At 42.7% G+C, this 25,665-nt stretch overlaps 1 protein-coding gene across 4 annotated transcripts in view; it reads right to left on the bottom strand.

The window, feature by feature from the left end:
• Positions 1 to 25,665, bottom strand: part of LOC120933038 — a 120,378-nt gene that overhangs the window by 16,866 nt on the left and 77,847 nt on the right. For all 4 annotated transcript variants that reach the window (XM_040345984.1, XM_040345981.1, XM_040345983.1 and 1 more), the window contains exons 4-11: positions 21,631 to 22,561; positions 17,776 to 17,907; positions 16,609 to 16,689; positions 14,645 to 14,757; positions 14,501 to 14,559; positions 10,800 to 10,889; positions 8,507 to 8,550; positions 8,215 to 8,384 (exon numbers count right to left, since the gene is read on the bottom strand). In XM_040345984.1, the coding sequence (XP_040201918.1) occupies positions 8,215 to 8,384; positions 8,507 to 8,550; positions 10,800 to 10,889; positions 14,501 to 14,559; positions 14,645 to 14,757; positions 16,609 to 16,689; positions 17,776 to 17,907; positions 21,631 to 22,561 (1,620 nt within the window). The remainder of the gene's footprint in view (positions 1 to 8,214; positions 8,385 to 8,506; positions 8,551 to 10,799; positions 10,890 to 14,500; positions 14,560 to 14,644; positions 14,758 to 16,608; positions 16,690 to 17,775; positions 17,908 to 21,630; positions 22,562 to 25,665) is intronic.

The following is a 25,665-nucleotide window of genomic DNA, read 5'->3' on the forward strand; positions in this document are numbered from 1 at the left end:
TCTGCTAAAAAAATATATATAATGTTTGGGGGTTCTGATTAATTTTCTAGCAAATAAATTGTGATTTTTACATGAAGGAGAGAAGTGCCAAAATAGGCCCGGTTGTCAAGTGGTTAAGGAAAGTGAGGGTGTCAGTTTTTGGTGAAGAGGCAGCGGGGGACAGATCCAGCACTGGATAGAGATGCTGCACCACCTAGGTGGGTTTGAATGTTTATTTTTTTTTTCATTTCACACTTCTCTTTTAACAAGACAACATACTTGTGACAAATAAACTTGCCAATTGATGCCTGTATGTTACTCTATTATAATCATAATCTAATATATACAGTAAATGCAAAGTCTTAAAGCAAACCTGCATAGTCAGAGCTTACACCAGACTGAGGACTCTCCTTACTCCCATGTGACAGCACTGTGCCAATCACCCAGTACCAGTGTGTTACATGAAAAGTGGCAAAAGACGAATGGACGGCCGCACACCAAAGAACTCTTGAGTTGTCTTTATTGAAGAAACATAGGCAGACACCACAAATACACAGCAAGAATCATATACAGCCGACGCGTTTCACACTTGGTCAGTGCTTATTCATGGCCCAGTGTGTTACATAAGATGAAGGGGAGCGAAGCGCAGAAAATCACTATACCTGGAAGTACAGATTATTGGTAGTGGAGAAAAGGCTGCTGCTGAGGAGGCATTAAAACAATCTGTTGCTTTGACCTGCATGAACGTATGGACCACTACTTCGTACTTCAATAGGGTCTTTCTATTGCTAACATTGGATACCACTTTCCGCTGGACAGTGTACTCTGCAATTTACAACTTATCCATAAAATATATCGTGTGTGATGTGTAAATGAAAGGTGTGCTGGCGTGATGACTTTTTCTGTGTATATGAAAGGTCCTCGTGTTTACTATATAATTAATCCATAAAGGGGAGGAAGATTGTTATTATTAAACAGAATTTATATAACCGTAAAAGTTTGCGCAGCGATTTACAAAATAAATGGAGACAGTACAGTTACAATACAATTTAAGACAATATGGTCAGGAGGTCCCTGCATGTGAGAGTTTACAATCTAAAGGGAAGGGCAAATGATACAATAGGTTTAAACCTGTGTCTTGTTTTTGTAGACTTATGAATCAATGGCTCAAATGCTTATAAATGTAGTACTGCACAAAGGTTGGGTCTGTCTAAAAACCATAAAGGGTGCCACATCTCATCCAATGTCCACTGCTCTCCGCAGACTAAAATGTCTGACAGTTCTACACATGTAAGTTACTATTATGCCTCGTACACATGGTCGGACTTTCCGAGAAAAAAAGTCAGACAAGCTTTTTTTTTTCTCACAAAGTCCGGCCATGTGTAGCCTCCATCTGACTTTTTTTGTCGGAAGTCCGACGGACCAAAGATAGAGAACCTGTTTTCTTTCTTTCCGTCGGACTTTTGACGGACTTTTGCACGGTCAAAAGTCTGACCGTGTGTACGAGGCATTAGACATAATATAGTGACCTCAAATGAGCTAGGTGGACATCTCATTCCAAACCATGAGCATTAAAGCGGGGGTTCACCCTATAAAATAAATTTTTTTTTTTTTTCTTCTAGCCTAAAATTCGGCATTGTAGCGCGAGCTACAGTATGCCGGTCTTAATTTTTTTATCGCCGTACTCACTGTGTAATCGTACATCGTAGATTCCGACTGCCCACGGGGAATGGGCGTTCCAATCCAGACGGAAGGTGATTGACGGCCGGCTATGGCGCGTCACGCTTCTCCGGAAATAGCCGAAATAGGCTTGGCTCTTCACGGCGCCTGCGCATAGTCTGTGCGCAGGCGCCGTGAAGAGCCGAGACCTACTCCGGCTGTCTTCGGGGAGCGTGACGCGCCAGAGCCGGCCGTCAATCACCCTCCCTCTTGAAAGGAACGCCCATTCCCCGCGGCAGACGGAATCTACGATGTACGATTACACTGTGAGTACGGCGATAAAAAAATTAAGACCGGCATACTGTAGCTCGCGCTACAATGCCGAATTGTATGCAACAATGTTGTTCTGCAGGGTGAACCACCGCTTTAATATGGGTTTTCCCCTCTTTGTGACTACAACAGCCTCCATTATTTTGGTAAGGGTTTCCACAAGATTCAGTGGGAATTTGTGCCCATTCAGCCAAAATACTTTTTTGTGAGATCATGTTGGATAAGAAGACCTGGTTTACAATTGGCATTCTAATTCATCCCAAGGACGTTCACTAGAGCTGAGGTTCAAGCCAACTTTCTCCAAACCAAACTCTTCAAAAAATCTCTTTATGGAGCTGGTTTTGTACACAGGGACACAGTCATGCTGGGACAGAAAAGAGCCTTCCCTAAACTGCTGCCGCAATGCTGAGATCACACAATTGTCCAAAAATGTCTTTGTATGCTGTAGAATTAACAATACCGTTCATTAGAACCACCTGAGGGGTCTCCACTTTTGGCCATATAGGGGGCGATTCATAAAAACCGGAGAGTATAAAATCTGGTGCAGATGTGCATAGGAACCAATGCGCATCCATTTTTTTTTTTGTCAAAGCTTAATTAAACAAGCTGAAGTTAGAAGCCAATTGGCTACCATGCTCAGCTGCACCAGATTTTGCATTCTTCAATGTTAGTAAATCAACCCCATAGTGTATTAATGCCTGCACAGTACAGCTGCTCAGCACTGTTTTTAGTATGTGAGGATTACTGCTATTAAGTGTTAAAACCGTTTGTGGCACAAGGGGAAAACCAAAAGGTTCTGAAACGTACCCATTTGCATAGAGGTTTGGTTATGATTATAATGGTGTAAAGTGAGGGATGACTTAAGAAGCAATGGAGACCAGGTGAAAAAAACCCTAGCAGATGTTTAAAAGGTTTCTTTTTTTTCCCACACCAGAAAACAAAAATAAACTATATAACTTCCTCATATGATTATCATTTGGTGTCTGCTAAAAAAAGAAAAAGCAAAAGAAAATATTAACTGCAGATTTTTCCGTGCCCTGAGAGATAAGACTGCTGGACGCTGCAGCGGCCATGGCTGCCAGTTACAATGGGCGATTCTGGTATATATGTTTTACTGTGCGCACATGAGAGTAGATTGTGTGTACAGATCCCCAATGAAACCCAATGGAATTTAAATATATGCGTTTGATTGTAACAGAGGAAGGTAATTATATAAGCAACCAACCACAGTAAGGCTGGCCATACACGGTTCGAATCTTGGCCAGTTCAGCAGTAACCAGCCAAGTTTCGAACCATTAATGGACAGGTTGAATGTACCAAGTTGATTGATCGATCAACTTGGGGACAACCAGCCTGCCAGATTAGCTTCCGATTATCGTAAGAGGCTGGGCTGCTATAGTCTCTCGCAATAATCACTTTTGCTATGGCCTGCCTAACTTGTCTATGGCCTGCCTAACTTTCAGTTTTCTAAATATACTCTGGCTGTAATTTAGTGCATGAATGTGAAAAATGAATGAAAAACAATCACATCTCTCTCTCTGAAATCCCCCCAGTGACTATTACTAAAAAAAATACTCTATATATATCACAGGTCCTGGCCCTTCTTGTCCGGCATCAGTGGTCCTTGAAGCTACACAGAATGGCTTTTACAAGGTGACAGGCAGGGTGGATAAAATCAATGATTTAATAAAAAAATCTCCTTTATGTAAAAATCACAATTTTTTTGCTAGAAAATTAATCAGAACCCCCAAACATTATATATTTTTTTTTAGCAGACACCCTAGGGAATAAAATGGCGGTCATTGCAACTTTTTTTCTCGCACGGTATTTGCGCAATAATTTTTCAAACGCCTTTTTTTAGGGAAAAAAACAGTTTCATGAATTAAAAAATAACAAAACAGTAAAGTTAGCCCAATTTTTTTGTATAATGTGAAAGACGATGTTACGCCGAGTAAACAGATACCTAACATGTCACGCTTTAAAATTGCGCACACTCATGGAATGGCGCCAAACTTCGGTACTTAAAAATCTCCATAGGCGACGCTTTAAAAATTTTTACAGGTTACTATTTTTGAGTTACAGAGTAGCTCTAGTGATAGAATTGTTGCACACACTCTAACGCACGCGATGATACCTCACATGTGGGGTTTGAACGGTGTTTACATATGTGGGCGGGACTTGCATGCGCGTTCGCTTCTGCACGCGAGCGACCGGGACAGGGGCGTTTTAAATTTTTTTTTTTATTATTTTATTTTATTTTTTTACTTCATTTTTTTATTTTTACACTTTTTTTGACATTTTTTTTTTTTTGATCACTTTTATTCCTATTACAAGGAATGTACACATCCCTTGTAATAGGAATCACTGTGACAGGTCCTCTTTATGGAGAGATGTGGGGTCAATAAGACCCCACATCTCTCCTACAGGCTTACAAGCATGAAATCGGTGAAAAACATTTCACCGATTACATGCCGACAGCCGCGATTGCGGCTTTGTTTACTTCCGGGTACCGGGCGTGACGTCATAACGTCGCGCCCGGCCCTCCGACGGTCATAGAGATGACTGTGACCGTCTGGTCACCAGTCATCTCTATGGTTCAGCAACGCGCGCCGGCCGATTCGCTCTCCGGGCCCCCGATGGCACGGGAGAGCCCGGAGAAGCACCGGATGGCGGCGGGAGGGGGGGGGGACGTCCCCTCCCGCTGCCTAGAAGAACGATCGAGCGGCGGAACCGCCGCTTTGATCGTTCTTCTGGTGCAGAGAATCGCCGGCTGAAGACAGAGATATCTGAATGATGCCTGCAGCTGCAGGCATCATTCAGATATCACCACTCAAAGTCCAGGACGTCCTACGGATCTGAAGTGGTTAAGATAAATGAATAATTTAGTTTATTCAGCATGAAATGGAGCTTAGTTATGTAGCATAAGGCTGTATATTCTGCCATTATTACATTTTTGGTAAACTCATTCAACGAATCCAAGCTCTGTAAGCTGAGATAACATGCACTGCATTGATGCATTCATACAATGTCACAGTAACCATGAGATAAACCAAAGTTCAGGAATATTCCTTTATCCCATGGTTTTGAAAATCTATGTACACTAAAAACTGTATGATTAAATCGGTTCTGATATAGCTGTTTTACTAACCTGACAGCTTATTATCCTAAATAGGAAACCTTAATTTTGTTTGTAAATATTAAAGATTCTAACTACCAGCAAGAATAAGTCCTTACATTTAAAGAGCACCTGTCATTTCAGATCCATCATGGCAGCGTCTGTTAGTGGTCATACACTCACCTGCTGCCGCCACGTCCCTCACCTTGTTGTGTCACTGGCACATCACCAGCTGTCCCATTAAAGTGAATGGGACTGTTGGTGAGTCAACAGCAGGTTAGAGGAGGAACCGCTATGGGAAAGAGAGGACAGTTGCTCTTTCTTTCCATTCCTATTTAATAAACACGACCCTTCAGCTGCTACTTGCTCATGGTGCAAGTCCTTCTTCCTTCTCTCTTACATCGTTTCTGGGAATGCCCGAGGTATCAACATTCTGGGACCAAATTCTCAAGTATATCTTTGGCATCACTTCAACACAGATAGCTAAACATCCGATGTTATGTCCTTTTGGTCACAATGACATTCCGGAATACGCTAATCCCAGTCACAAACCCAAAATATCGACCTGGACAAGGCCATGTCTGCTGAGAGCAAACCGCTTTTTTAAAAGATGGCAAAAATGTATGGAATGTTCTCTGACTAATACAGAAATAACACAAATTATTACTATCAAGCCTTTTTACTAGTGATTTTACTCAAATCCACCCTGGTGACAGGTGAGCATTGTTCTGTGAACTCAGGACTAGGGATGAGCCGCGGAACACTGTTTAAAAGTCTATGGGAGATTAACATGAAAAATCTAAAGTGGTAATTTTAAAGGCTTATATGCATGGTATTGGTCATAAAAAGTGTTTGGGGACCTGGGTCCTACCCCAGGGGACATGTATCAATGCAAAAAAAAAGTTTTAAAAACTGCAGTTTTTTCGGGAGCAGTGATTTTAACCACTTAAGGACCGCCTAACGCCGATATACGTCGGCAGACTGGCACAGCTGGGCACAGGCACGTACAGGTATGTCACCTTTAAGGCTGCATTTACACCTAAGCGTATCGGTTTCCGCTGCGTTTTTTACAGCGTTTTCTGTCACAGGAGCTGAAGAACGGGGAGAGGTGAGTGTAAACGCACCTTCCCCGTTCTTCCCTGTGGCAGTGTCACTGATCGTCTGTTCCCTGTTATAGGGAACGACGATCAGTGACGTCACACCTACAGCCACGACCCCCTACAGTAAGAATCACTCCCTTTAGGGCACACGTAACCCCTTAGTGCCACCCTAGTGGTTAACCCCTTCACTGCCATTGTAATTTTCACAGTAATCGGTGCATTTTTATAGCACTTTTCGCTGTGAAAATGCCAATGGTCCCAAAAATAAGTCAAAAGTGTCCAATGTGTCCGCCATAATGTCGCAGTCAAAAAAAAAAATGCTTTTTGCCGCCATTACTACTAAAAAAAAAATTATTAATAAAAATTCCATAAAACTATACCCTATTTTGTAGATGCTATAACTTTTGCGAAAACCAATCAATAAACGCTTATTGCGATTTTTTTTACTAAAAATAGGTAGAAGAATACGTATCGGCCTAAACTGAGGACATTTTTTTTTTTATAGCGCAAAAAATAAAAACCGCAGAGGTGATCAAATACCACCAAAAGAAATTTCATGCCTGGGGTGTCTATAGTATGCCTCTAAAGTGGCAAATGTGTCCTGTTTAAAACTGTCCCGCAGCAAAATTAAATTTTTAAAGGAAAAAAAGTCATTTAAAACTGATCGCGGCTATAATGAATTGCCGGGTCCTGGCAGGGATTTTTTTCAGGGGGAACTTGGGGGAACTCAGTTCCACCACCTCTGGCTCAGACCCTTTGGTGCTTGCTCACCACAATCACTTGTAAACACAGAAATCTGGTTTCTGTGTTTACAAGTGACAGCTCTGCACTCTGTGTGTAACCCCCCTGAACTCTGCACTCTGTATGTAATGCAATCCTGGTATTTAATGCCCTTTTAAGACCCTTCTACTGTTTGTGAAATTTGAATGGGGTCGTGGTTGAGTTCCTGCACCTATTTTCAGAGAAAAAAAACTCTGGGTCCTGGCAATACAGATACAAAAGTCATTGAAAAAAAAACCCTGAACCAAAATGAAAAATATTCTTTATGTTGGGATTTCAGGGTGAAAGAAGTATATAAAGAATTAGTCTGTAATGCATTTATAAATATGAAAGAAACAAATGAATTGAAAATTATGAAATGTGACAATGTTAATGTGTGTAAATGCAGATATGCAAAATAAAGAGTACTTAAAAAAAAAAATATTAAAACCTAGGTCCTGGGGCAGGACCCAGGTTCCCAAACACTTGTTATGACAATTCCATGCATATAAGCCTTTAAAATGAGTACTTTTGTTTTTTCGGGTTCGTGTCCCATAGACTTTAACAGTGTTCGCGCGTTCAAACAAATTTTTTGCCTGTTTGCAAGTTTTGGTGCAAACTGAACCTGGGGGGGGGGGAGATGCTCGGCTCATCCTTACTCAGGACATCATTCATTTAACCCAAGCAGTATGTATGTGGGGGCAGTACTGGGAGAAGGAGAGTAAGGTACCTGCTCCCCAGCACTTTCAAATCCTGGACTTGGTTTTTTTTACAAACAAAATCTCACGAAGGATGAAGACCAAAGATTGAAAAAGGTTGTTCCCTGTGAATATTCTGCAAGGGAGCCTGCCAGAAGGTGAGATATATATATAAAAAAATATAATAAAAAAAAAAAAAGGAGGGCGCAAACGCATGACCTTCTACACCAATAATTATTTATTGAAAACGCCAAACATATACTCACAAACATGAGAAGCCAAAATGCATGTCATACACAACTACAGTGTCAAGGATGACAAATCTCTGCGGTTGGAAAACTGACGCGTTTTGGGATGCAAGCCCCCTTCCTCAGAGCTGTCATTTGTGTTGAAGGTAATGCACTAAGGCTTGGCGCCATCCTTTTTTCTTTGTAGCGATTTGGTGTTTCCGCGCTCTAGGAGAGCAGCATTGCTAGAAATACCATAAGTATCGGAGTGAGCGCTGAGGTATGATTGACCTTTGAAAATGAGTTATGCCCAAAAGCATGTACAAGCACAGAGGGGCTATACTTACTCTTTTTGCCATCGATATCTGCATGTACTTTGCGGCAGAGCATCCCCTGTTTGAAGACTGGGGCCTGGGGGTCTGGGGCTGGCAGGTCCACAAAAGGATTGCTTTTTTTGCGAACAGACAAAAGATTTTCTGATTTTGCAACAAGGACATTCGTTTGTTTCTCTTCACTCCTGTTAGGAGAATGGCACACAAGGCATTATTATAATAAAGGGCAAAAACAGTAAAACATATTGTAAGGGAGAATATCAGTGGGTGAAAAACAAACAAAGACAGATTGCTCAGTTTAACTTACATGGCCCATGCCAGCTTGTCTACACGGATGGAGTGGTACAGACCCTACAAAAAAAGGAAAGAGAATAAATCATCATGTGACTGCTAAAATGGTATACTGAAAAGGAACAGTAACCAAAAATATGCCGGACCACATATAATACAGTTAAACATTAGTCCTATTCAAATAGGATTATTCTTTACTTAGCCTGATTCAGAGTTTACAAATCACCTGCATGTCTTTTAAAATTTTCATCCTAACTTTTTAAATCTGTCGTTGTCATTATCCATCTAAATGACACTTGGGCCTTGATCACAGGGGCATAGTAGAGTGTTCACCCGTGTAAGGGGCGTGTTTGCTCATATAGGTATGCACAGGTGTTCTGTGCATCTCTGTGCCGGCAGCCCTATTATTGTAAATGATGACATAGCGGCCGCACAAATACAGCCACTGCTTCCAATTTGACCTCAATGCGGGTAAAGAGCACAGTTCTGAATGCAGACAGTGTGCATTTGGGGCCGTACATCTGCACAGCTGTCAAATTTGGAGCAGCAGATGTATCCGTTCAGCCACTGGGTGCCACTGACATCAAAGGGACTGCTAGTATGGGAATGCAAGGAACACTGGTGCATCCCCATGTAGGCATACAAGCCCCTTCTACGGGTGTACCCTGTAAACCAGTAGCCAGGCTATAGTACTTCATTCTCAAACTCAAAAGAAAGACTCTGGAGTCCATTTCTAAACAGCTTGCAGCACCTGCAAGCTGTTTAAAGGGGGGCAGAAGATGTGAGGCCAGCAGTGCAGTGTATGAGAGTCGGTAGGGAAGTGATTAGTAAGCATCAGGTCTCAGAAGAAGTCCTGCCTCTTAATTGCACTGCCTTCCTCCCAAATTACACAAAAGATATATAAAAAAAATATATTTTTTTAAAAAGGGGGTTGCCATCTGGGGACCTCTGGGCCCTTTAATAATATATATAAATGTTTGTGTGTGTGTGTATGTGTATATATATATATACGTCGGCAGAATGAAACGGCTGGGCACAAGCACATACCTGTACGTCCTCTTTAAGTGCCCAGCCGTGGGTCGTGCGGGACCCGATCCCCGCCGGAGTCCCGCGATCGGTCACAGGAGCTGAAGAACGGGGAAAGGTGTGTGTAAACTAGGGATCCTCAAACTACGGCCCTCCAGCTGTTGTAGAACTACACATCCCATGAGGCATTGTAGCACACTGACATTCACAGACATGACTAGGCATGATGGCAATTGTAGTTCCTGAACAACTGGAGGGCCGTAGTTTGAAGACCCATGGTGAAAAAAAACACCTTCCCCGTTCTTCACAGTGGCACTGTCATTGATCGTCTGTTCCCTGATATAGGGAAAGGCGATCAATGACGTCACACGTTCAGCCCCACCGCCCTACAGTTAGAAACACATATGAGGTCACACTTAACCCCTTCAGCCCCCCCCCCCCCTAGTGGTTAACTCCCAAACTGCAATTGTCATTTTCACAGTAAACAATGCATTTTTATAGCCCATTGTCACAAAAATGTGTCACGAAAAAAAAAATCGCTGACATTAGTAGTAAAAAAAAAAAATATATTAAAAATGCAATAAAACTATCCCTTATTTTGTAAACGCTATACATTTTGCGCAAACCATTTGATAAACGCTTATTGTGATTTTTTTTACCAAAAATAGGTAGAACAATACGTATTGGCCTAAACTGAGGATATTGGGGGATATTTATTATAGCAAAAAGTTAAAAATTTTGCATAATTTACAAAATTGTCGCTCTATTTTTGTTTATAGCGCAAAAAATAAAAACCGCAGAGGTGATCAAATACCACCAAAAGAAAGCTCTATTTGCGGGAAAAAAAGGACGCCAATTTTGTTTGGGAGTCACGTCGCACAACCGCGCAATTGTCAGTTAAAGTGACGCAGTGCCGAATCGCAAAAAGGGGCCTGGTCCTTCTTTACCTGAATATTGGTCCGGGTCTTAAGTGGTTAATGTGAGTCTGTGTTCCATGGTACACACTACACTTGAGTAGTGGATCATGTGACCTAAGGTTCTATCCAGAAGCACTATAAGAAGTCTGCTTAAGATGGATCATGGTAAAATGAGTAAAGCTGAAGTGTTTCCTGTATGTATGGCATTAACAGTTCACTGATTGATTTTACTTAATCCATAAATGAGTCTACCAAATTATACACACTTTGGAAAACACATTCATAAATAACATTCTTTATTCAAAGAGTTACTATACAGCCTACTATTGTTATCTCATTAAGGGAAAGTCATAAACAGAGACACACCTTCAGGAGCTCCCGTGGAAAACTGCCGCCATCGTTCATGCCCTCGAGGTTAGTAATGAAATCCTGTGCTGTCATGCTCTTTCCAATGTTCTGCAAAGAACAGGTGCAGTACATATTATAAATCCAAAGTACCAGGAAAAACTGGCCTATCCAGTGTCTTTCTGTGTTACAATTGGTGTTGCGAAGGCTCTCCTGCAGAGTGAGACTGTTTCCACTTGTGTATCAGCTCATTAACTGCCATTGAAAGTGCTGTCATAGATGCTGAAAGCATAACTTTACCCCTAAAACGTAACTAAAAAAAAAATTATCTTTACCAAAGTTAGTGTGTGCTGTAAATTGTCTCCAGCATTGTTCGTGTTTCTGCTTACCCGAGGCAGCCATTTTGCTGAAGCCCAGAGCAGCAGTAAATCTTTAGGCTGTCAGCAGATCGGCCTCTACATTTTCATCACAGTGCCAAAAAATAGAGATCAAGTGAGCATGTGCAGAGCTGTGAAAAAGTATTTGTCCCGCCCTGATTTTTTTTTTTTTGCATATTCAGATCATCAAATAAATGTCATTATTACACAAAGATAACTCAAGTAAATACAAAATGCAGTTTTCAAATTATAATTTCATTTATTAAGTGAAAAATGCTGTTGCCTGGCTTTGTGTGAAAAAGGAATTGCCCAACCCCATACAGTGTAGGTTAGGGGGGGGGGGGGGGGTGTGTGGTTGATGTATGGCATACACCAACCACACCTCCCCCCCCCTAACCTGTTGTATCAAGAAATCGCTTAAATAAATAGAAGCAGTCTCACAAAGCGAAGCATGCTAAAAGATCTAAAAAAGCAATACATCATGCCGCGATCTAAAGAAATTCAAGAACAAATGAGAAACAAAGAAATTGACATGCATCAGTCTGGAAAGGGCTACAAATATATTTCTAAGGCTTTGGGACTCTAGTGAACTACGGCGAGAGCCATTATCCAAAAATGGAGAAATCTTGAAACAGCGGTGAACTTTCCCAGAAGGGGCCGGCCTACCAAAATTACTCATTCAGGAGGTCATGAAAGAACCCAGATCATCATCATCAATAATAAAGAAACTGGGCAAAAATGGCATCCATGGGAGTTCCAAGGCCAAAGCCACTACTGACCAGAAAGGGCACAAAGACTCGTCTCACATTTGCCAAAAAACATCTGGATTATCCCCGAGACTTTTGTGCAAATATTCTGTGGACTGATGAGACAAGAGTTGAACTTTTTGGAAGGTGTGAGTCCCGTTACATCTGGTGTAAAACTAATATAGCATTTCATAAAAAGAACATCATACCAACAGTCGGACATGGTGGTGGTAGTGATGGTCTGGGGCTGCTTTGCAGCTTCAGGACCTGGGCAACTTTCCATAGTTGATGGAACCATGACTTCTGCACCCTACCAAAAAATCCTGAAGGAGAATGTCTGGCCATCAGGTAGTGACTCAAGCGCACTTGGGTTATGCAGCAGGACAATGATCCGACACACACCAGCAAGTCCAGCTCTCAATGGCTCAGAAATAAACCAAACAAAATGAACCCCTTGGCGCTGGCTCCCGTCGGCCCTTTAGGGGTTTGAAATGCCGGGCGGAGCTTGAGTCCATGTGTCCACCGTGATTGGCAGTCATGGTGGTTACCTGATCGGAAAACACCTGATCGCAAGCAGAGATCGGGAGCTTTCCATGAGCTGCTGCCCACAGTGCTGGGAGCATGTCCTTGGCACAGCTCTATGGGCGCTATTACACGCAAATATACAGTTGCTCGGCCTAAGGCCTGGCCCGCCTATAGGTCGCACATTTGCGTGTGCTCGGTGCCGAGGAGTTGAAGTTTTGGAGTGGTCAAAGTTTGGACTTCCGATTTAGGTGCTGTGGCATGACTCAGCCGTTCATGCTGGGAAACCCACAAATGTGTCTGAATTACAATTCTGCAAAAAAGAATGAACCAAAATTCCTCAACAGCAATGTGAAAGACTCATTGCCAGTTATTGCAAATGCTTGCTTGCAGTTGGCGTCACCAAGGGTGGCACAACCAGTTATTAGTTACAACAAATGCCTTATATGAGGACAATAATTATTACCTTTGTGGCAATCAAAATTTTTTAACAGTATAGAGGGTGCATTTCCCTACGCACCAAACACCACTGGTAGAAAACGTAACCTTTATTAAGGATTTTTTAATAAATTGTATATAAAACAACTGTGTGTGTTTTTTACTTCAAGGGAGAATTAGATTGAACAATTTGACTCTCCCTTGAAGTAAAAAAAACACACACACACACTGTTGTTTATATACAATTAAAAAATCCTTAATAAAGCTTATGTTTTATACCAGTGGCGTTTGGTGCGTAGGGAAACGCACCCTCGTTAGTGCTGAAAACCAACCAGTTATTAGGTTTAGTGGGCAATTACTTTTTCACATAGGGCTAGGCAGGTTTGGACAGCAGGAGGAGCTCAGAGGACAGTACAGCGGTCACGTGACCACCCGTATGACATCAGAGGGGGATCTCGGCCCCTCCCGCTGTAGCTCTTAGATCGGGCGAGGAGAGCTGTGAGAGATCACGTGACCGCACAGAGGCGATGTGAAATAAGGTATTTATTGGCATAATTTTAAACAAACATTTACACTGCGTGGTATACCTTGGTACAGGGTTTGACAAATTTTCTTGGAATCTAGGAACCAGCTAAAAATGTTAGGAGCCAGAAAACGCGCCCCGTCCCGCCAAGCTCGCGCGCAGAAGCGAACGCATATGTGAGTAGCGCCCGCATATGTAAACGGTATCCAAACCACACATGTGGGGTATCGCCGCGATTGGTAGAGCGAGAGCAATAATTCTAGCCCTCTGTAACTCAAAACATGCAACCTGTAGAATTTGTTAAACGTCGCCATTCCACGAGCAGACGCAAATTTGAAGCGTGACATGTTGGGTATCAATTTACTCGGCTTAACATTATCTTTCACAATATAAAAAAAATTGGGCTAACTTTACTGTTGTCTTATTTTTTTATTTAAAAAATGTATTTTTTTCCCAAAAAAAGTGCGATTGTAAGACCGCTGAGCAAATACGGCGTGACAGAAAGTATTGCAACGACCACCATTTTATTCTCTAGGGTGTTAGAATAAAAAATATATATAATGTTTGGGGGTTCTAATTAGGGGGAAGGAGATGGCAGTGAAAAACCCATTAGAACTGCTGTTTTGCTACTTGTAATGCCAACGGTCACCACAAGATGGCGCCAGATCACAGAAGGAAGGTAAGGCCTGCAGAAGGCCGCAAAGCCACAGCCTCAATTACCAGCCGGCCGGTAATTGAGGCCGCAGCTTTGCGACCTTCTGCAGGCCTTCGCCTCCCCGGGCGCCAGGTCACAATTTCTTGTCGCAATTGCGACCAGGCGCCCGGATTTTGTCGAGCCCTGCCTTGGTATAACAGAGGGGCTGGCAGTACTCCTACTCTGACTTTACTTACACGTTAGGAATGTGTGACATGGAATGAACTGGTGTATTAACTGGTAGGGTCACTTTGCTAATACAATATATTTTTCTAGTATTTGCCAGGAATAGCTATAATTATTTGACAAGGCCAAAGAAAACAAAGTGGGTGCCAGTTAAATGGTTGTTAAAACAAAAAAAAGTAGGTCAATCAAGTTCAGCTTAACATAAGTTCTTTTAAATAATAATAAAAAAAACGTACCTGCCCGTGCAGGTCTGAATTAAGCAGCATGAGGGCGCAGGTAAGCGTGTGAACCGAATCTGAAAGAGAACACAAGTTGTTCATTCTCGAATGATTTGAACTTTCAGCCGCTGCATACTAAATTGGGACAGATCTGTCTCTCACCAGCAGAATTGTACTCCTTGGGGTTGCAGCTATGGAAGCGTTTGGAGAAATGGTACAGCACTCGCTCTCGTTCCTGAGTCTCCCCAGTCAATACCAACTCATGCAGAAGACATCTGAAATGTTACAAAATGAAGAAGCCCCCTGTTTAGAACGTTTGGAGACCCCTGATATAAGACATAAATCCTTGTGTTACCTTTTAATGCCCCTCCCCTTTCCTCACCAAGTATTCGTAATTCTTTCTAGAATCTAAAACCTATTAAGATATTTAAAGTGGAAGTAAACACTTTCTGTAAACTTGTACCTAAATGTAAGCCTATAATAAGTCTTATCTGTAGGACAAGGTACTATGAATATCTCCCAAACCTGCATAGTTTAGGACAGGGGTCTCCAAACTGTGGCCCTGGGGCCGAATGCGGCCCTTTGCTTGCCTTTATCCGGCCCTTGGGGAACTTTTTCTTCCAATGATACAAGACACTATTCTTCCCTCTGATACCAATGATGGGGCATCATTTCTTCCATCGATATCAGCAATGGGGCACTATTAATCCCACTAACACCAACCATAGGAGACTATTCCTCCCATTGACACCAATGATGGGGCTCTGTTCCTCAAACTGACACAACAATGGGGCACTATTAATCCCACTGAAACCAGTGATGGGGCACTATTTCTTCCACTGACACCAACGATGGGACACTATTCCTCCCACTGACACCAGCAATAGGGCGCTATTTCACCCCCCCATTACCAAAGATGCATTGTTTACTCCCACTGATGCCAGGATACTTTTTACTCCCAATGACCACAGTTTGGCCCTCGTAAATTCTGTAGGATATTAAACTGGCCCTTTGTTTAGAAAGTTTGGAGACCTCTGGTTTAGGAGATATTCACACTTCATGCAGTCAGTGAGGTCACTGGTGCATGTGTTCTGAAGGGACAGTATACCAGTGCCATCCTTTCAGAGCTCTGTGCCGTGGTCTGTGACTCCTGCGTGCATGCACAGGGAGTGACATCATCGCGGCACGGCCAATCAGATGGCCAGAGGACACAAACCTGGAAGGAAGACTGTGTGAAGATAGAAGAGTCTGTCAGTGCTGACAGCACAGCGCTGCAGGGCTTCATTCTAAGGTGCATTATGCCTTTACTTTGCAGGGTTTAAAAAAAAATTATAAAAAAATTGGTGTGGTTTAATACTGCTTTAAGGAAAAAAGGCATAGTACTACAGCACTGCAAGGCCATAGTACAAACCAGCAGTGTTCCAGTTTATGTAAAAAAAAAAAAAAAAAAAATCAAAAATAGGCCACAGGTTCTTGGCTACTGGTACATGTACCCCCAAATGGTTGACTTCAGGTTACTATAAATTATACAATCAAATAAATTATTTAAAATTAAGGAACCGTTTAAAAAAAAAAAAAAACATAAAGGGGTATAATATACCACTTGGTATAGAATGCTTTAAAATAAAATATATCATTTAACGAGACAATGTCACTTTTTGCCATGAAAAACAAAGTGACCATATCTGCCCGTGGTCCTTGCCCCCAGGCATGTATACTTTTACCCAGCTCTGCACCCTCGCCACCTCCCTGCTGCAGCATCCTCACCTATCAAAGCTCCAGTGTTAACTGATGTTGGAACATAGACATGGAGATGACACCATGGCACCCCGCATGACAGTTATTGGGCCTGTGCACTGTCACACAGGGCAGATCACATGCTATTTTTTACAAAGTAGCCCCCTATCCATTAACATGGGCTAGGTAAGTGGCAAGAAAGCATGGCGGGGTAATTATACATGTTTTGGGGGGTGAGGAAGCATCAGCATCAGCACAGACACGGTTACTTATATGTCTTTAGGAAAGTTGAGAAAATCAGCCTGACCTATACGAACCCCAACAGTTTTTAAGTAACTCCACCTTCCCCTTCCCTTGGATTTTATGCTATATATGATTACATTACGTACCTGAGGGCTTCATCCAGGGTCTTCCCTTTAAATTCAAAGAGAGAAAGATACTCCTCAGCCACCATGGCACTAAAATCATTGCTACAAAAGACATCAAGAAAAATAAATAATGAATATAAAAAAACAACAAAAACAAAACAGTAGGCATGTTCAAGATCAAAACGTCTAAACTCTGAGGGAGATCAGTGATTATAACTTCCCCCACCACCACACCAATCGTTTCTGAGTGTTCCCTGTATCCTCCTCCCGCTCCCCTGTGTACTCCTCCGGTCTCCTCCCCCTGTCCTCCTGCACCACTCCTTACCAGATCTTTCAGGATGGAGAGCGGTGAAAGGAGCCGGTAAATATGTAATTTACCATCGCTATCATTTTTTGAGTGATCACTGACTTGTCCATTCATAACTGAGCATTGTAAACTGTCCACTACACCCCCCCCCCCCAAAAGAAAGCATTGTAAAAAAAAAATATAAAAATACAAATTATTTAAAAAAAAACTAAGTTAAAAAATAAATAAATAAATAAATAAATAAATACTGAGAGTCCACAACTCATCATTGCCACCTATCGGTCAGTGCTGTATACTAGTGCCACTGTCACATGACATAAAAAAAAATAGTAAATTTAAACCACTAAATACCTTTTCTGAGCAGCAGTATATAGCGGTCTTGTGACTTCTATCAGTGTCTGGTTAAAGCTTGTAGGAGGAGCTTTCATTCCCCCAACTGTCCTATGAGGCTGCAGGATCCCTGACCCTCTGTCTGGACAGTGCTGATTGGCCCTGTGCCGATCACATACACTCTCCCAAGAAAAAACCTCTCTAGCAATACACACTAAACTGAGCATGTGCAGCTTGCCCCCAAGGCTCTGTTCTATCAGCAGATGGATTGGGGACAGTGGAAGAAGGGGAGGATCAGAGAAGACAGGATCATACAGCCGTTTTACACAATGCAGATGATTAACCCATTAGGTTCTACAGTGAGTATAACAAGCATGTGTTTCTACATTTACAAACTGATTTTACTGTTGTGGATTTAGTAACACTTTAAAAGGGGACACAGATGTCAAATGTAAAAGCCACAGTTTGACCACAATGCCCGTGTACACAAGTCATAAGGATATATTAGGACAAAATGGTAGGAATGTACTTTTTGCGGACTGAATACTTACTTTTTCTGAAGGTAAGGAGCAACCTGAGATCTGTCAAAGCCATCCAGGTGGAAGAGCTTCACTGCCAAACACCGAGCCGCCTCCACATCCTGAGCATTGGCCACAGCTTCCACATAGGTAACCTCCTCAGAGCTGCCGAGAGAAAATCAGGAACAATGAAAAAATAACACATCTGATTTGGGGGTGTCTTCAATAATGATTCTCTCTTTTCTGTGTTTCCCATTGGTCAAAGCAAGAGAATTTAGAGCACAATTATCACTTTTTGGCTGAATAGATTAGAGTTTCCACCGTTCAAGAACTCTGCTTCTACTAGCCACATGCCTGCTGAGCCCTGCAGCCTCATGGTTATCCTTTGCTGGTCTATATGGGTCCGACAAGCCTTGATCTACTTTTATCTAGTGAGTGCATTTTTATTGTCTTTTATGCTTTTTAACCACTTCAGCCACAGACCATTTTGCTGGTCAATGACCGGGCCACTTTTTGCGATTCGCCACTGCGTCACTTTAACTGACAATTGCGCGGTCGTGCGACGTGGCTCCCAAACAAAATTGGCGTCCTTTTTTTCCCACAAATAGAGCTTTTTTTTGGTGGTATTTGATCACCTCTGCGGTTTTTATTTTTTCCGCTATAAACAAAAATAGAGCGACAATTTTGAAAAAAAAACGAATATGTTTTACTTTTTGCTGTAATAAATATCCCCAAAAATATATATAAAAAAACAATTTTTTTTCCTTAGTTCAGGCCGATACGTATTCTTCTACAAATTTTTCGTAAAGAAATCGCAATACGTGTTTATTGATTGGTTTGCGCAAAAGTCTACAATATAGGGGATAGTTTTATGGCATTTTTATTAATATTATTTTTTTTTACTAGGAATGGCGGCGATAAGCGATTTTTATCGGTACTGCGACCTTATGGCGGACACATCGGACACTTTTGACACATTTTTGGGACCAATGGCATTTTTATAGCGATCAGTGCTATAAAAATGCATTGATTACTGTAAAAATGTCACTGGCAGGGAAGGGGTTAACACTAGGGGGCGAGGAAGGGGTTAATTATGTTCCCTGGGTGTGTTCTAACTGAAGGGGGGTGGGACTGACTTGGGGAAATGACAAATCGCTGTTCATATATTGTATGAACATACGATCAGTCATTTCTCCCCCATGAAAGGAGGAACAAAAATTGTTTCTGGACAGCCGCACTCATAGCTATGACTAAGCACTAGTTTCAGTGCGAAACGCGTCAGCAGTCCGGTTTTATTTTATGTTGTTGTGACTTGTAGGGCTGTCCTTTTTTTTTAATAAAGGCAACAACTTGTTCAGAGTGTGGCTGTCCAGAAACAATTTTTGTTCCTGCTTTGCTAAGTGCATTGCCTGCACCTGAGTTGTCTGCAACGGAGGATATTCATCTGGGTTCCCACCTGGAGCGGCTACTCCCTTCTGCCCCATGAAAGGACCGGGAGCTGTGTGTTTCCCGGTTCCCGCTCTGTAACGAGCGATCGCGGGTGCCCGGCGGTGATCACGCCCGCCGAGAATGCGCATTGGCACCAGGGGCGTATATGCAAGATCACGTAATATTACGTGATTGTGCGCAGCCGAGCCGACCTGCAACAGTAAAACTGCGGCAAGCGGTCCGCAACTGGTAAAATAAGTTGCTACGTCTAGATGGAGGCGCCCTCTTGTGTTAGTTTTTTCTATGTGCATTAGGATCTCAAGACCTAATCTGAGAGGAGCCACTTTAACCACTTCCAGCCCAAGGACGCCATATGACGTCTGATTTTCAGTGGTGATATCTGAATGATGCCTGTAGCTGCAGACATCATTCGGATATCTTTTTCTTCAGCCGGCGATTCTGTGCGCCGCAAGAATGATCATAGCAGCAGTTCAGCCAGTTGATCATTATTACAGGCGGTGGGAGAGGACAACCCGCCCTCCGGTGCTTCTCTGGGCTCGCCTGTGCCATTGGTAACCCAGAGAAATAATCTGCCGCCGCTGGATGAAGAGGATAGAAACCAGTCATCTCTCTGACGAACGGAAGCTCGGGCGCAACGTTATGACGTCACGTCCGGGCCGCGGATGTAAACAAATCTCGGCTGGAAAGCATTGGATCGTTCATTTTTTTGATCTGATGCTTTCCAGCCTGGAGGAGAAATGTGGGGTCCTTCAGGGATGTTTACATTCCTTGTAATAGAAATAAAAGTGATCAAAAAAGAAATTAAAAATTCAAGTAAAACAATAAAATAATGTAAAGCACCTTCGTCCTCGTGTGCTTGCGCACAGAAGTGAATGCACACAGGAAAGTCGCGCCCGCATATGTAAACGCCGTTCCAACCACACATGTGAGGTATCGCAGCGTGCGGTAGAGTGCGAGCAACAATTCTAGCACTGGACCTACTCTAACTCTAAACTGGTAACCCAGGGCTCGACAATATCCAGGTGCCCGGTCGCAATTTTGACAAGAAATAGTGACCTGGCACCCGGGGAAGCTTAGGCCTGCAGAAGGCCGCAAAGCCGCGGCCTTAATTGCCGGCCGGCGCATGGAGACACAGGTAATTGAGGCCGCGGCTTTGCGGCCTTCTGCAGGCCTAAGCTTCCTTCTGTGATCTGGCGCCATCTTGTGGTAGCCGTTGGCATTACAAGTAAAACAGCAATCCAGCAATTCTAATGTGTTTTTCACCGTTTTCACTGCCATCTCCTTCCCTCTAATTAGAGCCCCCAAACATTATATATATTTTTCATTCTAACACCCTAGAGAATAAAATAGCGGTCGTTGCAATACTTTCTGTCACACCGTATTTGCGCTGTGGTCTTACAAGTGCACTTTTTTGGGGGAAAAAAATACACTTTTTTAATTAAAAAATAAGACAGCAGTAAAGTCAGCCCAATGTTTTTTATATTGTGAAAGATAAATTTTACGCCGAGAAAATTGATACCCAACATGTCACACTTCTAAATTGCGTCCGCTAAAGGAATGGCGACAAACTTTTACCCTTTAAAATCTCCATAGGCGACGTTTAAAAAATTCTACAGGTTGCATGTTTTGAGTTACAGAGGAGGTCTAGGGCTAGAATTATTGCTCTCGCTCTACCAATCGTGGCGATACCTCACATGTGTGGTTTGAATACCGTTTACATATGCGGGCGCTACTCACGAATGCGTTTGCTTCTGCGCGCGAGCTTAGTGGGACGGGCGCATTTTCTGGCTCCTAACTTTTTTAGCTGGCTCCAAGCAAATTTGTCAAACCCTGTGGTAACCAGTAAAAATGTTTAAAGCATTGCCTATGGAGATTTTTAAGTACCAAAGTTTGGAGCCATTCCACGAGTGTGCACAATTTTAAAGCGCGACATGTTGGTATCTATTTACTTGGCGTAACATCATCTTTTATATTATATAAACTTTTTTTATTTTTTAATTCACGAAACATGTAATGTGCGCTTCTCGCTGGTCTAATAGAGTCCTCTTTATGAGTCACAAAAGCAGCAGACTCAGGTGGTTATCCCTCTGCCATCTCCTCCTATAACTATGTTCCATGTCAGCACATGTGTATGCTACAGAGCTAAACTGGCATTTAGTTTTTAAACTATTTGAATTTAAAAAATAAATAAAATTATTACTGTTAGGGGTTGTTTTATATCTGTTTGGAATTCAGGTCAAAGGACCATTTCACATTTTCCATTAAGTCATAAAACAGTATATCTACGCCTCTGATGCTACATAGGAGCTACATTATTAATTTATCACTTCCTCACAGAAGATAGGGTGACAAATCTTCTTGTACATGCCAATAAACATGTTGAATAATTACACGCTGCCATATCAGTTATATGTACTACTCCAATGTTACATAGCTTACCCAGAAGTCTCTAAATCTGTGGACACGTCATCTAAATGCTCTATGACAATCACTGGAGTATCTTGCTGCTGTTTACAATGTAATGCCTCATTTGCAGTCTCTGATGGTATTACTTTACTTCCATGCTCCTTGCCCTGACAACCCTGGCACACAGTATGTGTGCCTTGACCCTGGCATAGGTCAAGCAGGATCCCTTCTCTGGGCATCTCCTGAAGTGGTGGAGTGCCTGCACCCTGGCATAGATCAAGCAGGATCCCTTCTCTGGGCAGCTCCTGAAGTGGTGGAGTGCCTTCACCCTGGCATAGATCAAGCAGGATCTCTTCTCTGGGCAGATTCCAAGGTGGTGGAGCGCTTTCACCCTTGTTATGCAGGATCTCTTCTTTGGGCAGCTCCCGAGGTGGTGGAATGCCTTCACCCTGACACATGTGAAGCAGGATCTCTTCTCTGAGCAACTCCTGAGGTGGTGGAGTGCCTTTATCCTGGCATAGGTCAAGCAAGATCTGCTCTCTGGGCTTCTCCTGTGGTGGTGAGGTGCTTTCACCCTTGCATTGGTTAAGCAGGATCTCTTCTCTGGGCAACTCCTGAGGTGCTGGAATATGAACTTCACCTTGGAATAGGTCAAGCAGGTTTTCTTGGCACTCTACCACCAACCCTTGAGGTGGTAGAGTGCCTTTACCCTCCCATAGGTCAAGCAGGATCCCTTCTCTGGCCTCCACCAAAGGTGGTGAAATACCTTTACCCTTGCATGGGTGAAAGAGGATCTCTTCTCTGGGCTTCCCCCTAGGTGGAAAAGTGGATTCCTGGTTACAAGAAGTTGGCGGAGCTGGAAGTTGGTGCTCAGATTCTTCATCTGGTAATAAATATTTTGTCCAGTAGCTTGAATCAGAAAACAACAAACCCGCATCATCCACACGTGCTTCTTTGCAAGGAGCTACATAAAGACAAAGAAGGGTCATATTAAAACGTACCTAAGAGGAATGTTCAGTACATTACAAATAAGCAAATATTACTAATAAGCAAAATATAATATATCTGGCTGTAATACTCTATACTAGAAATAAAAAATAAAAAAGTAATTGCCCTAATTAAACACAAACAGAACCCCCCACCCCCCCCCCCGCAGCACCTCAAACCCCCCCCATTAATTTGCTGTTGCAACACACCTGGGTGGGCTCCTGCACCCCGAGCCCATCCTATTTTGAAGCCTATTGGAGCCTCTGGCTCTAATCAGGTGCTTCAAAATACACACCCCCTGCCTATCCCTGCCATAGTAATTCATGTGCCCGGCGTCCTGAAAGGATAGGGAGAGCGGCGGAGGTGTTTTAGGGGGGCGGCGCCCATGCACCCACAATGCTCGGGCCGCCCATGGTCTATAGTCCCTAGTCCATCTCTGGAGCAAGAAAGAAACAGGTGGCTACATTCCTACATACAGTAAGACCATGGACAACAAATACAGCCACCCTCTAACTGGAAGTCAGATCACATCAGCAAGAAAAAAAGGAATTTAGAGATTTGGGGGAGAAACAATAGATTTTTTTTTTGAGTCAAGACTGTACACCTCAAAATCATTTTTTTAAACCAGTGTTTACTGTTACTTTAAGGGATCTGTGAATTTAATCTTTAGAAAAATCTGATCATGAATGGGTTTTTTAAAAACTGGTTACCGGTTACATTCCTGGAATGCCGGGATTGACAAATGTCACATTTGCTTGTTTCCTCAGACTGTCAAACTATTAAATGGCTGGTGTAATAACTGATCACATGTGCATCACCATGGCAGTCTCAGATCAAACAGAAGCAGCTTCCTTGGCTATAAAGGATAGGAGGGTTTAGTTCCGCTATATGGCTGTCAGCAGATCCGCCTCTACAAATTCAGCAGTGCCAAAAAATAGAGAGCAACTGAGCATGTGCAGAGCAGGGTGAGACAATGTATTACTGGATTTTAAACAGTGTAGATACTTATTTTTTATGTTTTACATAGTTATACCTGCAAAAAGGAACAACCTGAAGAGACCTAGCAAGACTTAATTTTCTGCCTAAGTTCCACTGTATGTAACTGCTGTTATTACTATAAAATGTGTGCATATGTGTTTTTATAATTTTAGATCATTGCTGTTGTTTGTAGATTAACCACCAGGGCAAACAAACACTCAATAAAAAACATGTCCCATAATAAGCCCCAAATGACAGATAGGATCTCAAAAACTGTTCTTGCAAAAAAATGTGTGCTGTTGCACATTGTCAAGCTTGCAAACAACACATTTTTTTGACGTAATGCTTTTACGTTCAACAAAGAATAAAGACATAAAAATAGACTGATGTGCAAAAAAACAACAGAACAGCACACAAAACTGTCAGCGAGGATTTGGCTGGTAATCCTAAGCCCTGTACACACGATCGGATATCTGATGGAATATAATCCGATGTTTTTTTTCATTGGATATCCGATGAAGCTGACTTTCATCAGTCTTGCCTACACACCATCAGTTAAAAACCTGATCGTGTCCAACGCGGTGACGTAAAACACTACAATGTGCTGAGAAAAATGAAGTTTAATGCTTCCGAGCATGCGTCGACTTGATTCTGAGCATGCGTGGATTTTTGACCGATGGATTTCCCCACAGACGATGGATAAAAAACCGATGGGGCCCACACACGATCGGTTCGTCCGATGAAAATGTTCCATCGGTCCGTTTTCATCAGATGAACCGATCGTGTGTACAGACAATCGTTTTTCGGCATGAAAAAAAACTAAGTTTAAAAACGTCATTTAAAATGATCGTGTGTGGGCTTCACATCGTTTTTCGACTTCTAAAAAACGACAAAAAAAAAATTAGAACATGCTGCATTTTTTAAACGTCGTTTTTAAAAATTTTGTTTTTCAGGTTGTAAAAAATGATCGTGTGTGGGCTAAAACAAAGTTTTAAACCTGCGCATGCCCAGAAGCGAGTTATGAGACGGGAGCGCTCGTTCAGGTAAAACTACCATTCCTAATGGAGTAAGCACATTCATCACGCTGTAACAGACAAAAAAGCGCAAATCGTCTTTTACTAACAAGGAATCAGCTAAAATCAGCCCAAAGGCGAATAGAACTTCCCCTTCAGAGTGCCGTCGTACGTGTTGGACGTCACTGTGCTTTGTTCATCATTTTTCAAAAACGATGGTGTGTGGGCAACATCGTTTTTAATGATGAAGTTGGAAAAACATTGTTTTTTGGACATGCTGAAAAACTATGGCCCGGAATCAGGTAGATTTGCCCCTTTGTTACGGAGGCGCAGGGCAGCGTTTTTGCCCTGCGCCCCCGCAAATTTCCTGCGCTACCCGCGATTCACGGAGCAGTAGCTCCGTAAATTGCGTGTGCGCTGTGTAAACTTTCCCTGCGTAAGGGCGCCTAATGTAAATGATCCCGTAGGGGGCGGGAATCATTTAAATTAGGCGCGCTCCCGCGCCGATCGTAGATCGCATGCTCCGTCGGGAAACTTTCCCGACGTGCATTGCGGCAAATGACGTCACAAGGACGTCATTTGCTTCAAAGTGAACGTGAATGGCGTCCAGCGCCATTCACGAATCACTTACGCAAATTACGTAAAATTCAAACGTCGCGATGCGGGAACGACGGTTATACTTTAGCATTGGCTACCCCTGCTATTAGAAGGGGCAGCCTTACGCTAAACACGCCGTACGGAAACGACGTAAATTGCGTACGCAGGGCTCGTGTAACGTTGTGAATCGGCGTTACTATGCAATTTGCATACTATACACTGACCACAATGGGAACGCCCCCTAACGGCCATCGCAAGAATGCAGCCTAAGATATGAAGGCATAAGGAGGCTTATGCCACGCATATCTTAGGCTGTAGTCGGCGTAGCGAGCTCTCTGAATCAGGAGAACTCGTTACGCCGGGGCAAGTAAGCAATGGCGCTGCGTAACTATGGTTACGCAGACACAATTGCTTCTTGAATCCGGGCCTATGTTTTTTTTTAATGCCAAAAAACGATTGTGTGTACGCGGCATTAGAGATATATATATATGTC

Source organism: Rana temporaria, chromosome 3 (assembly GCF_905171775.1).
Source record: "Rana temporaria chromosome 3, aRanTem1.1, whole genome shotgun sequence".
NCBI lineage: Eukaryota > Metazoa > Chordata > Amphibia > Anura > Ranidae > Rana > Rana temporaria.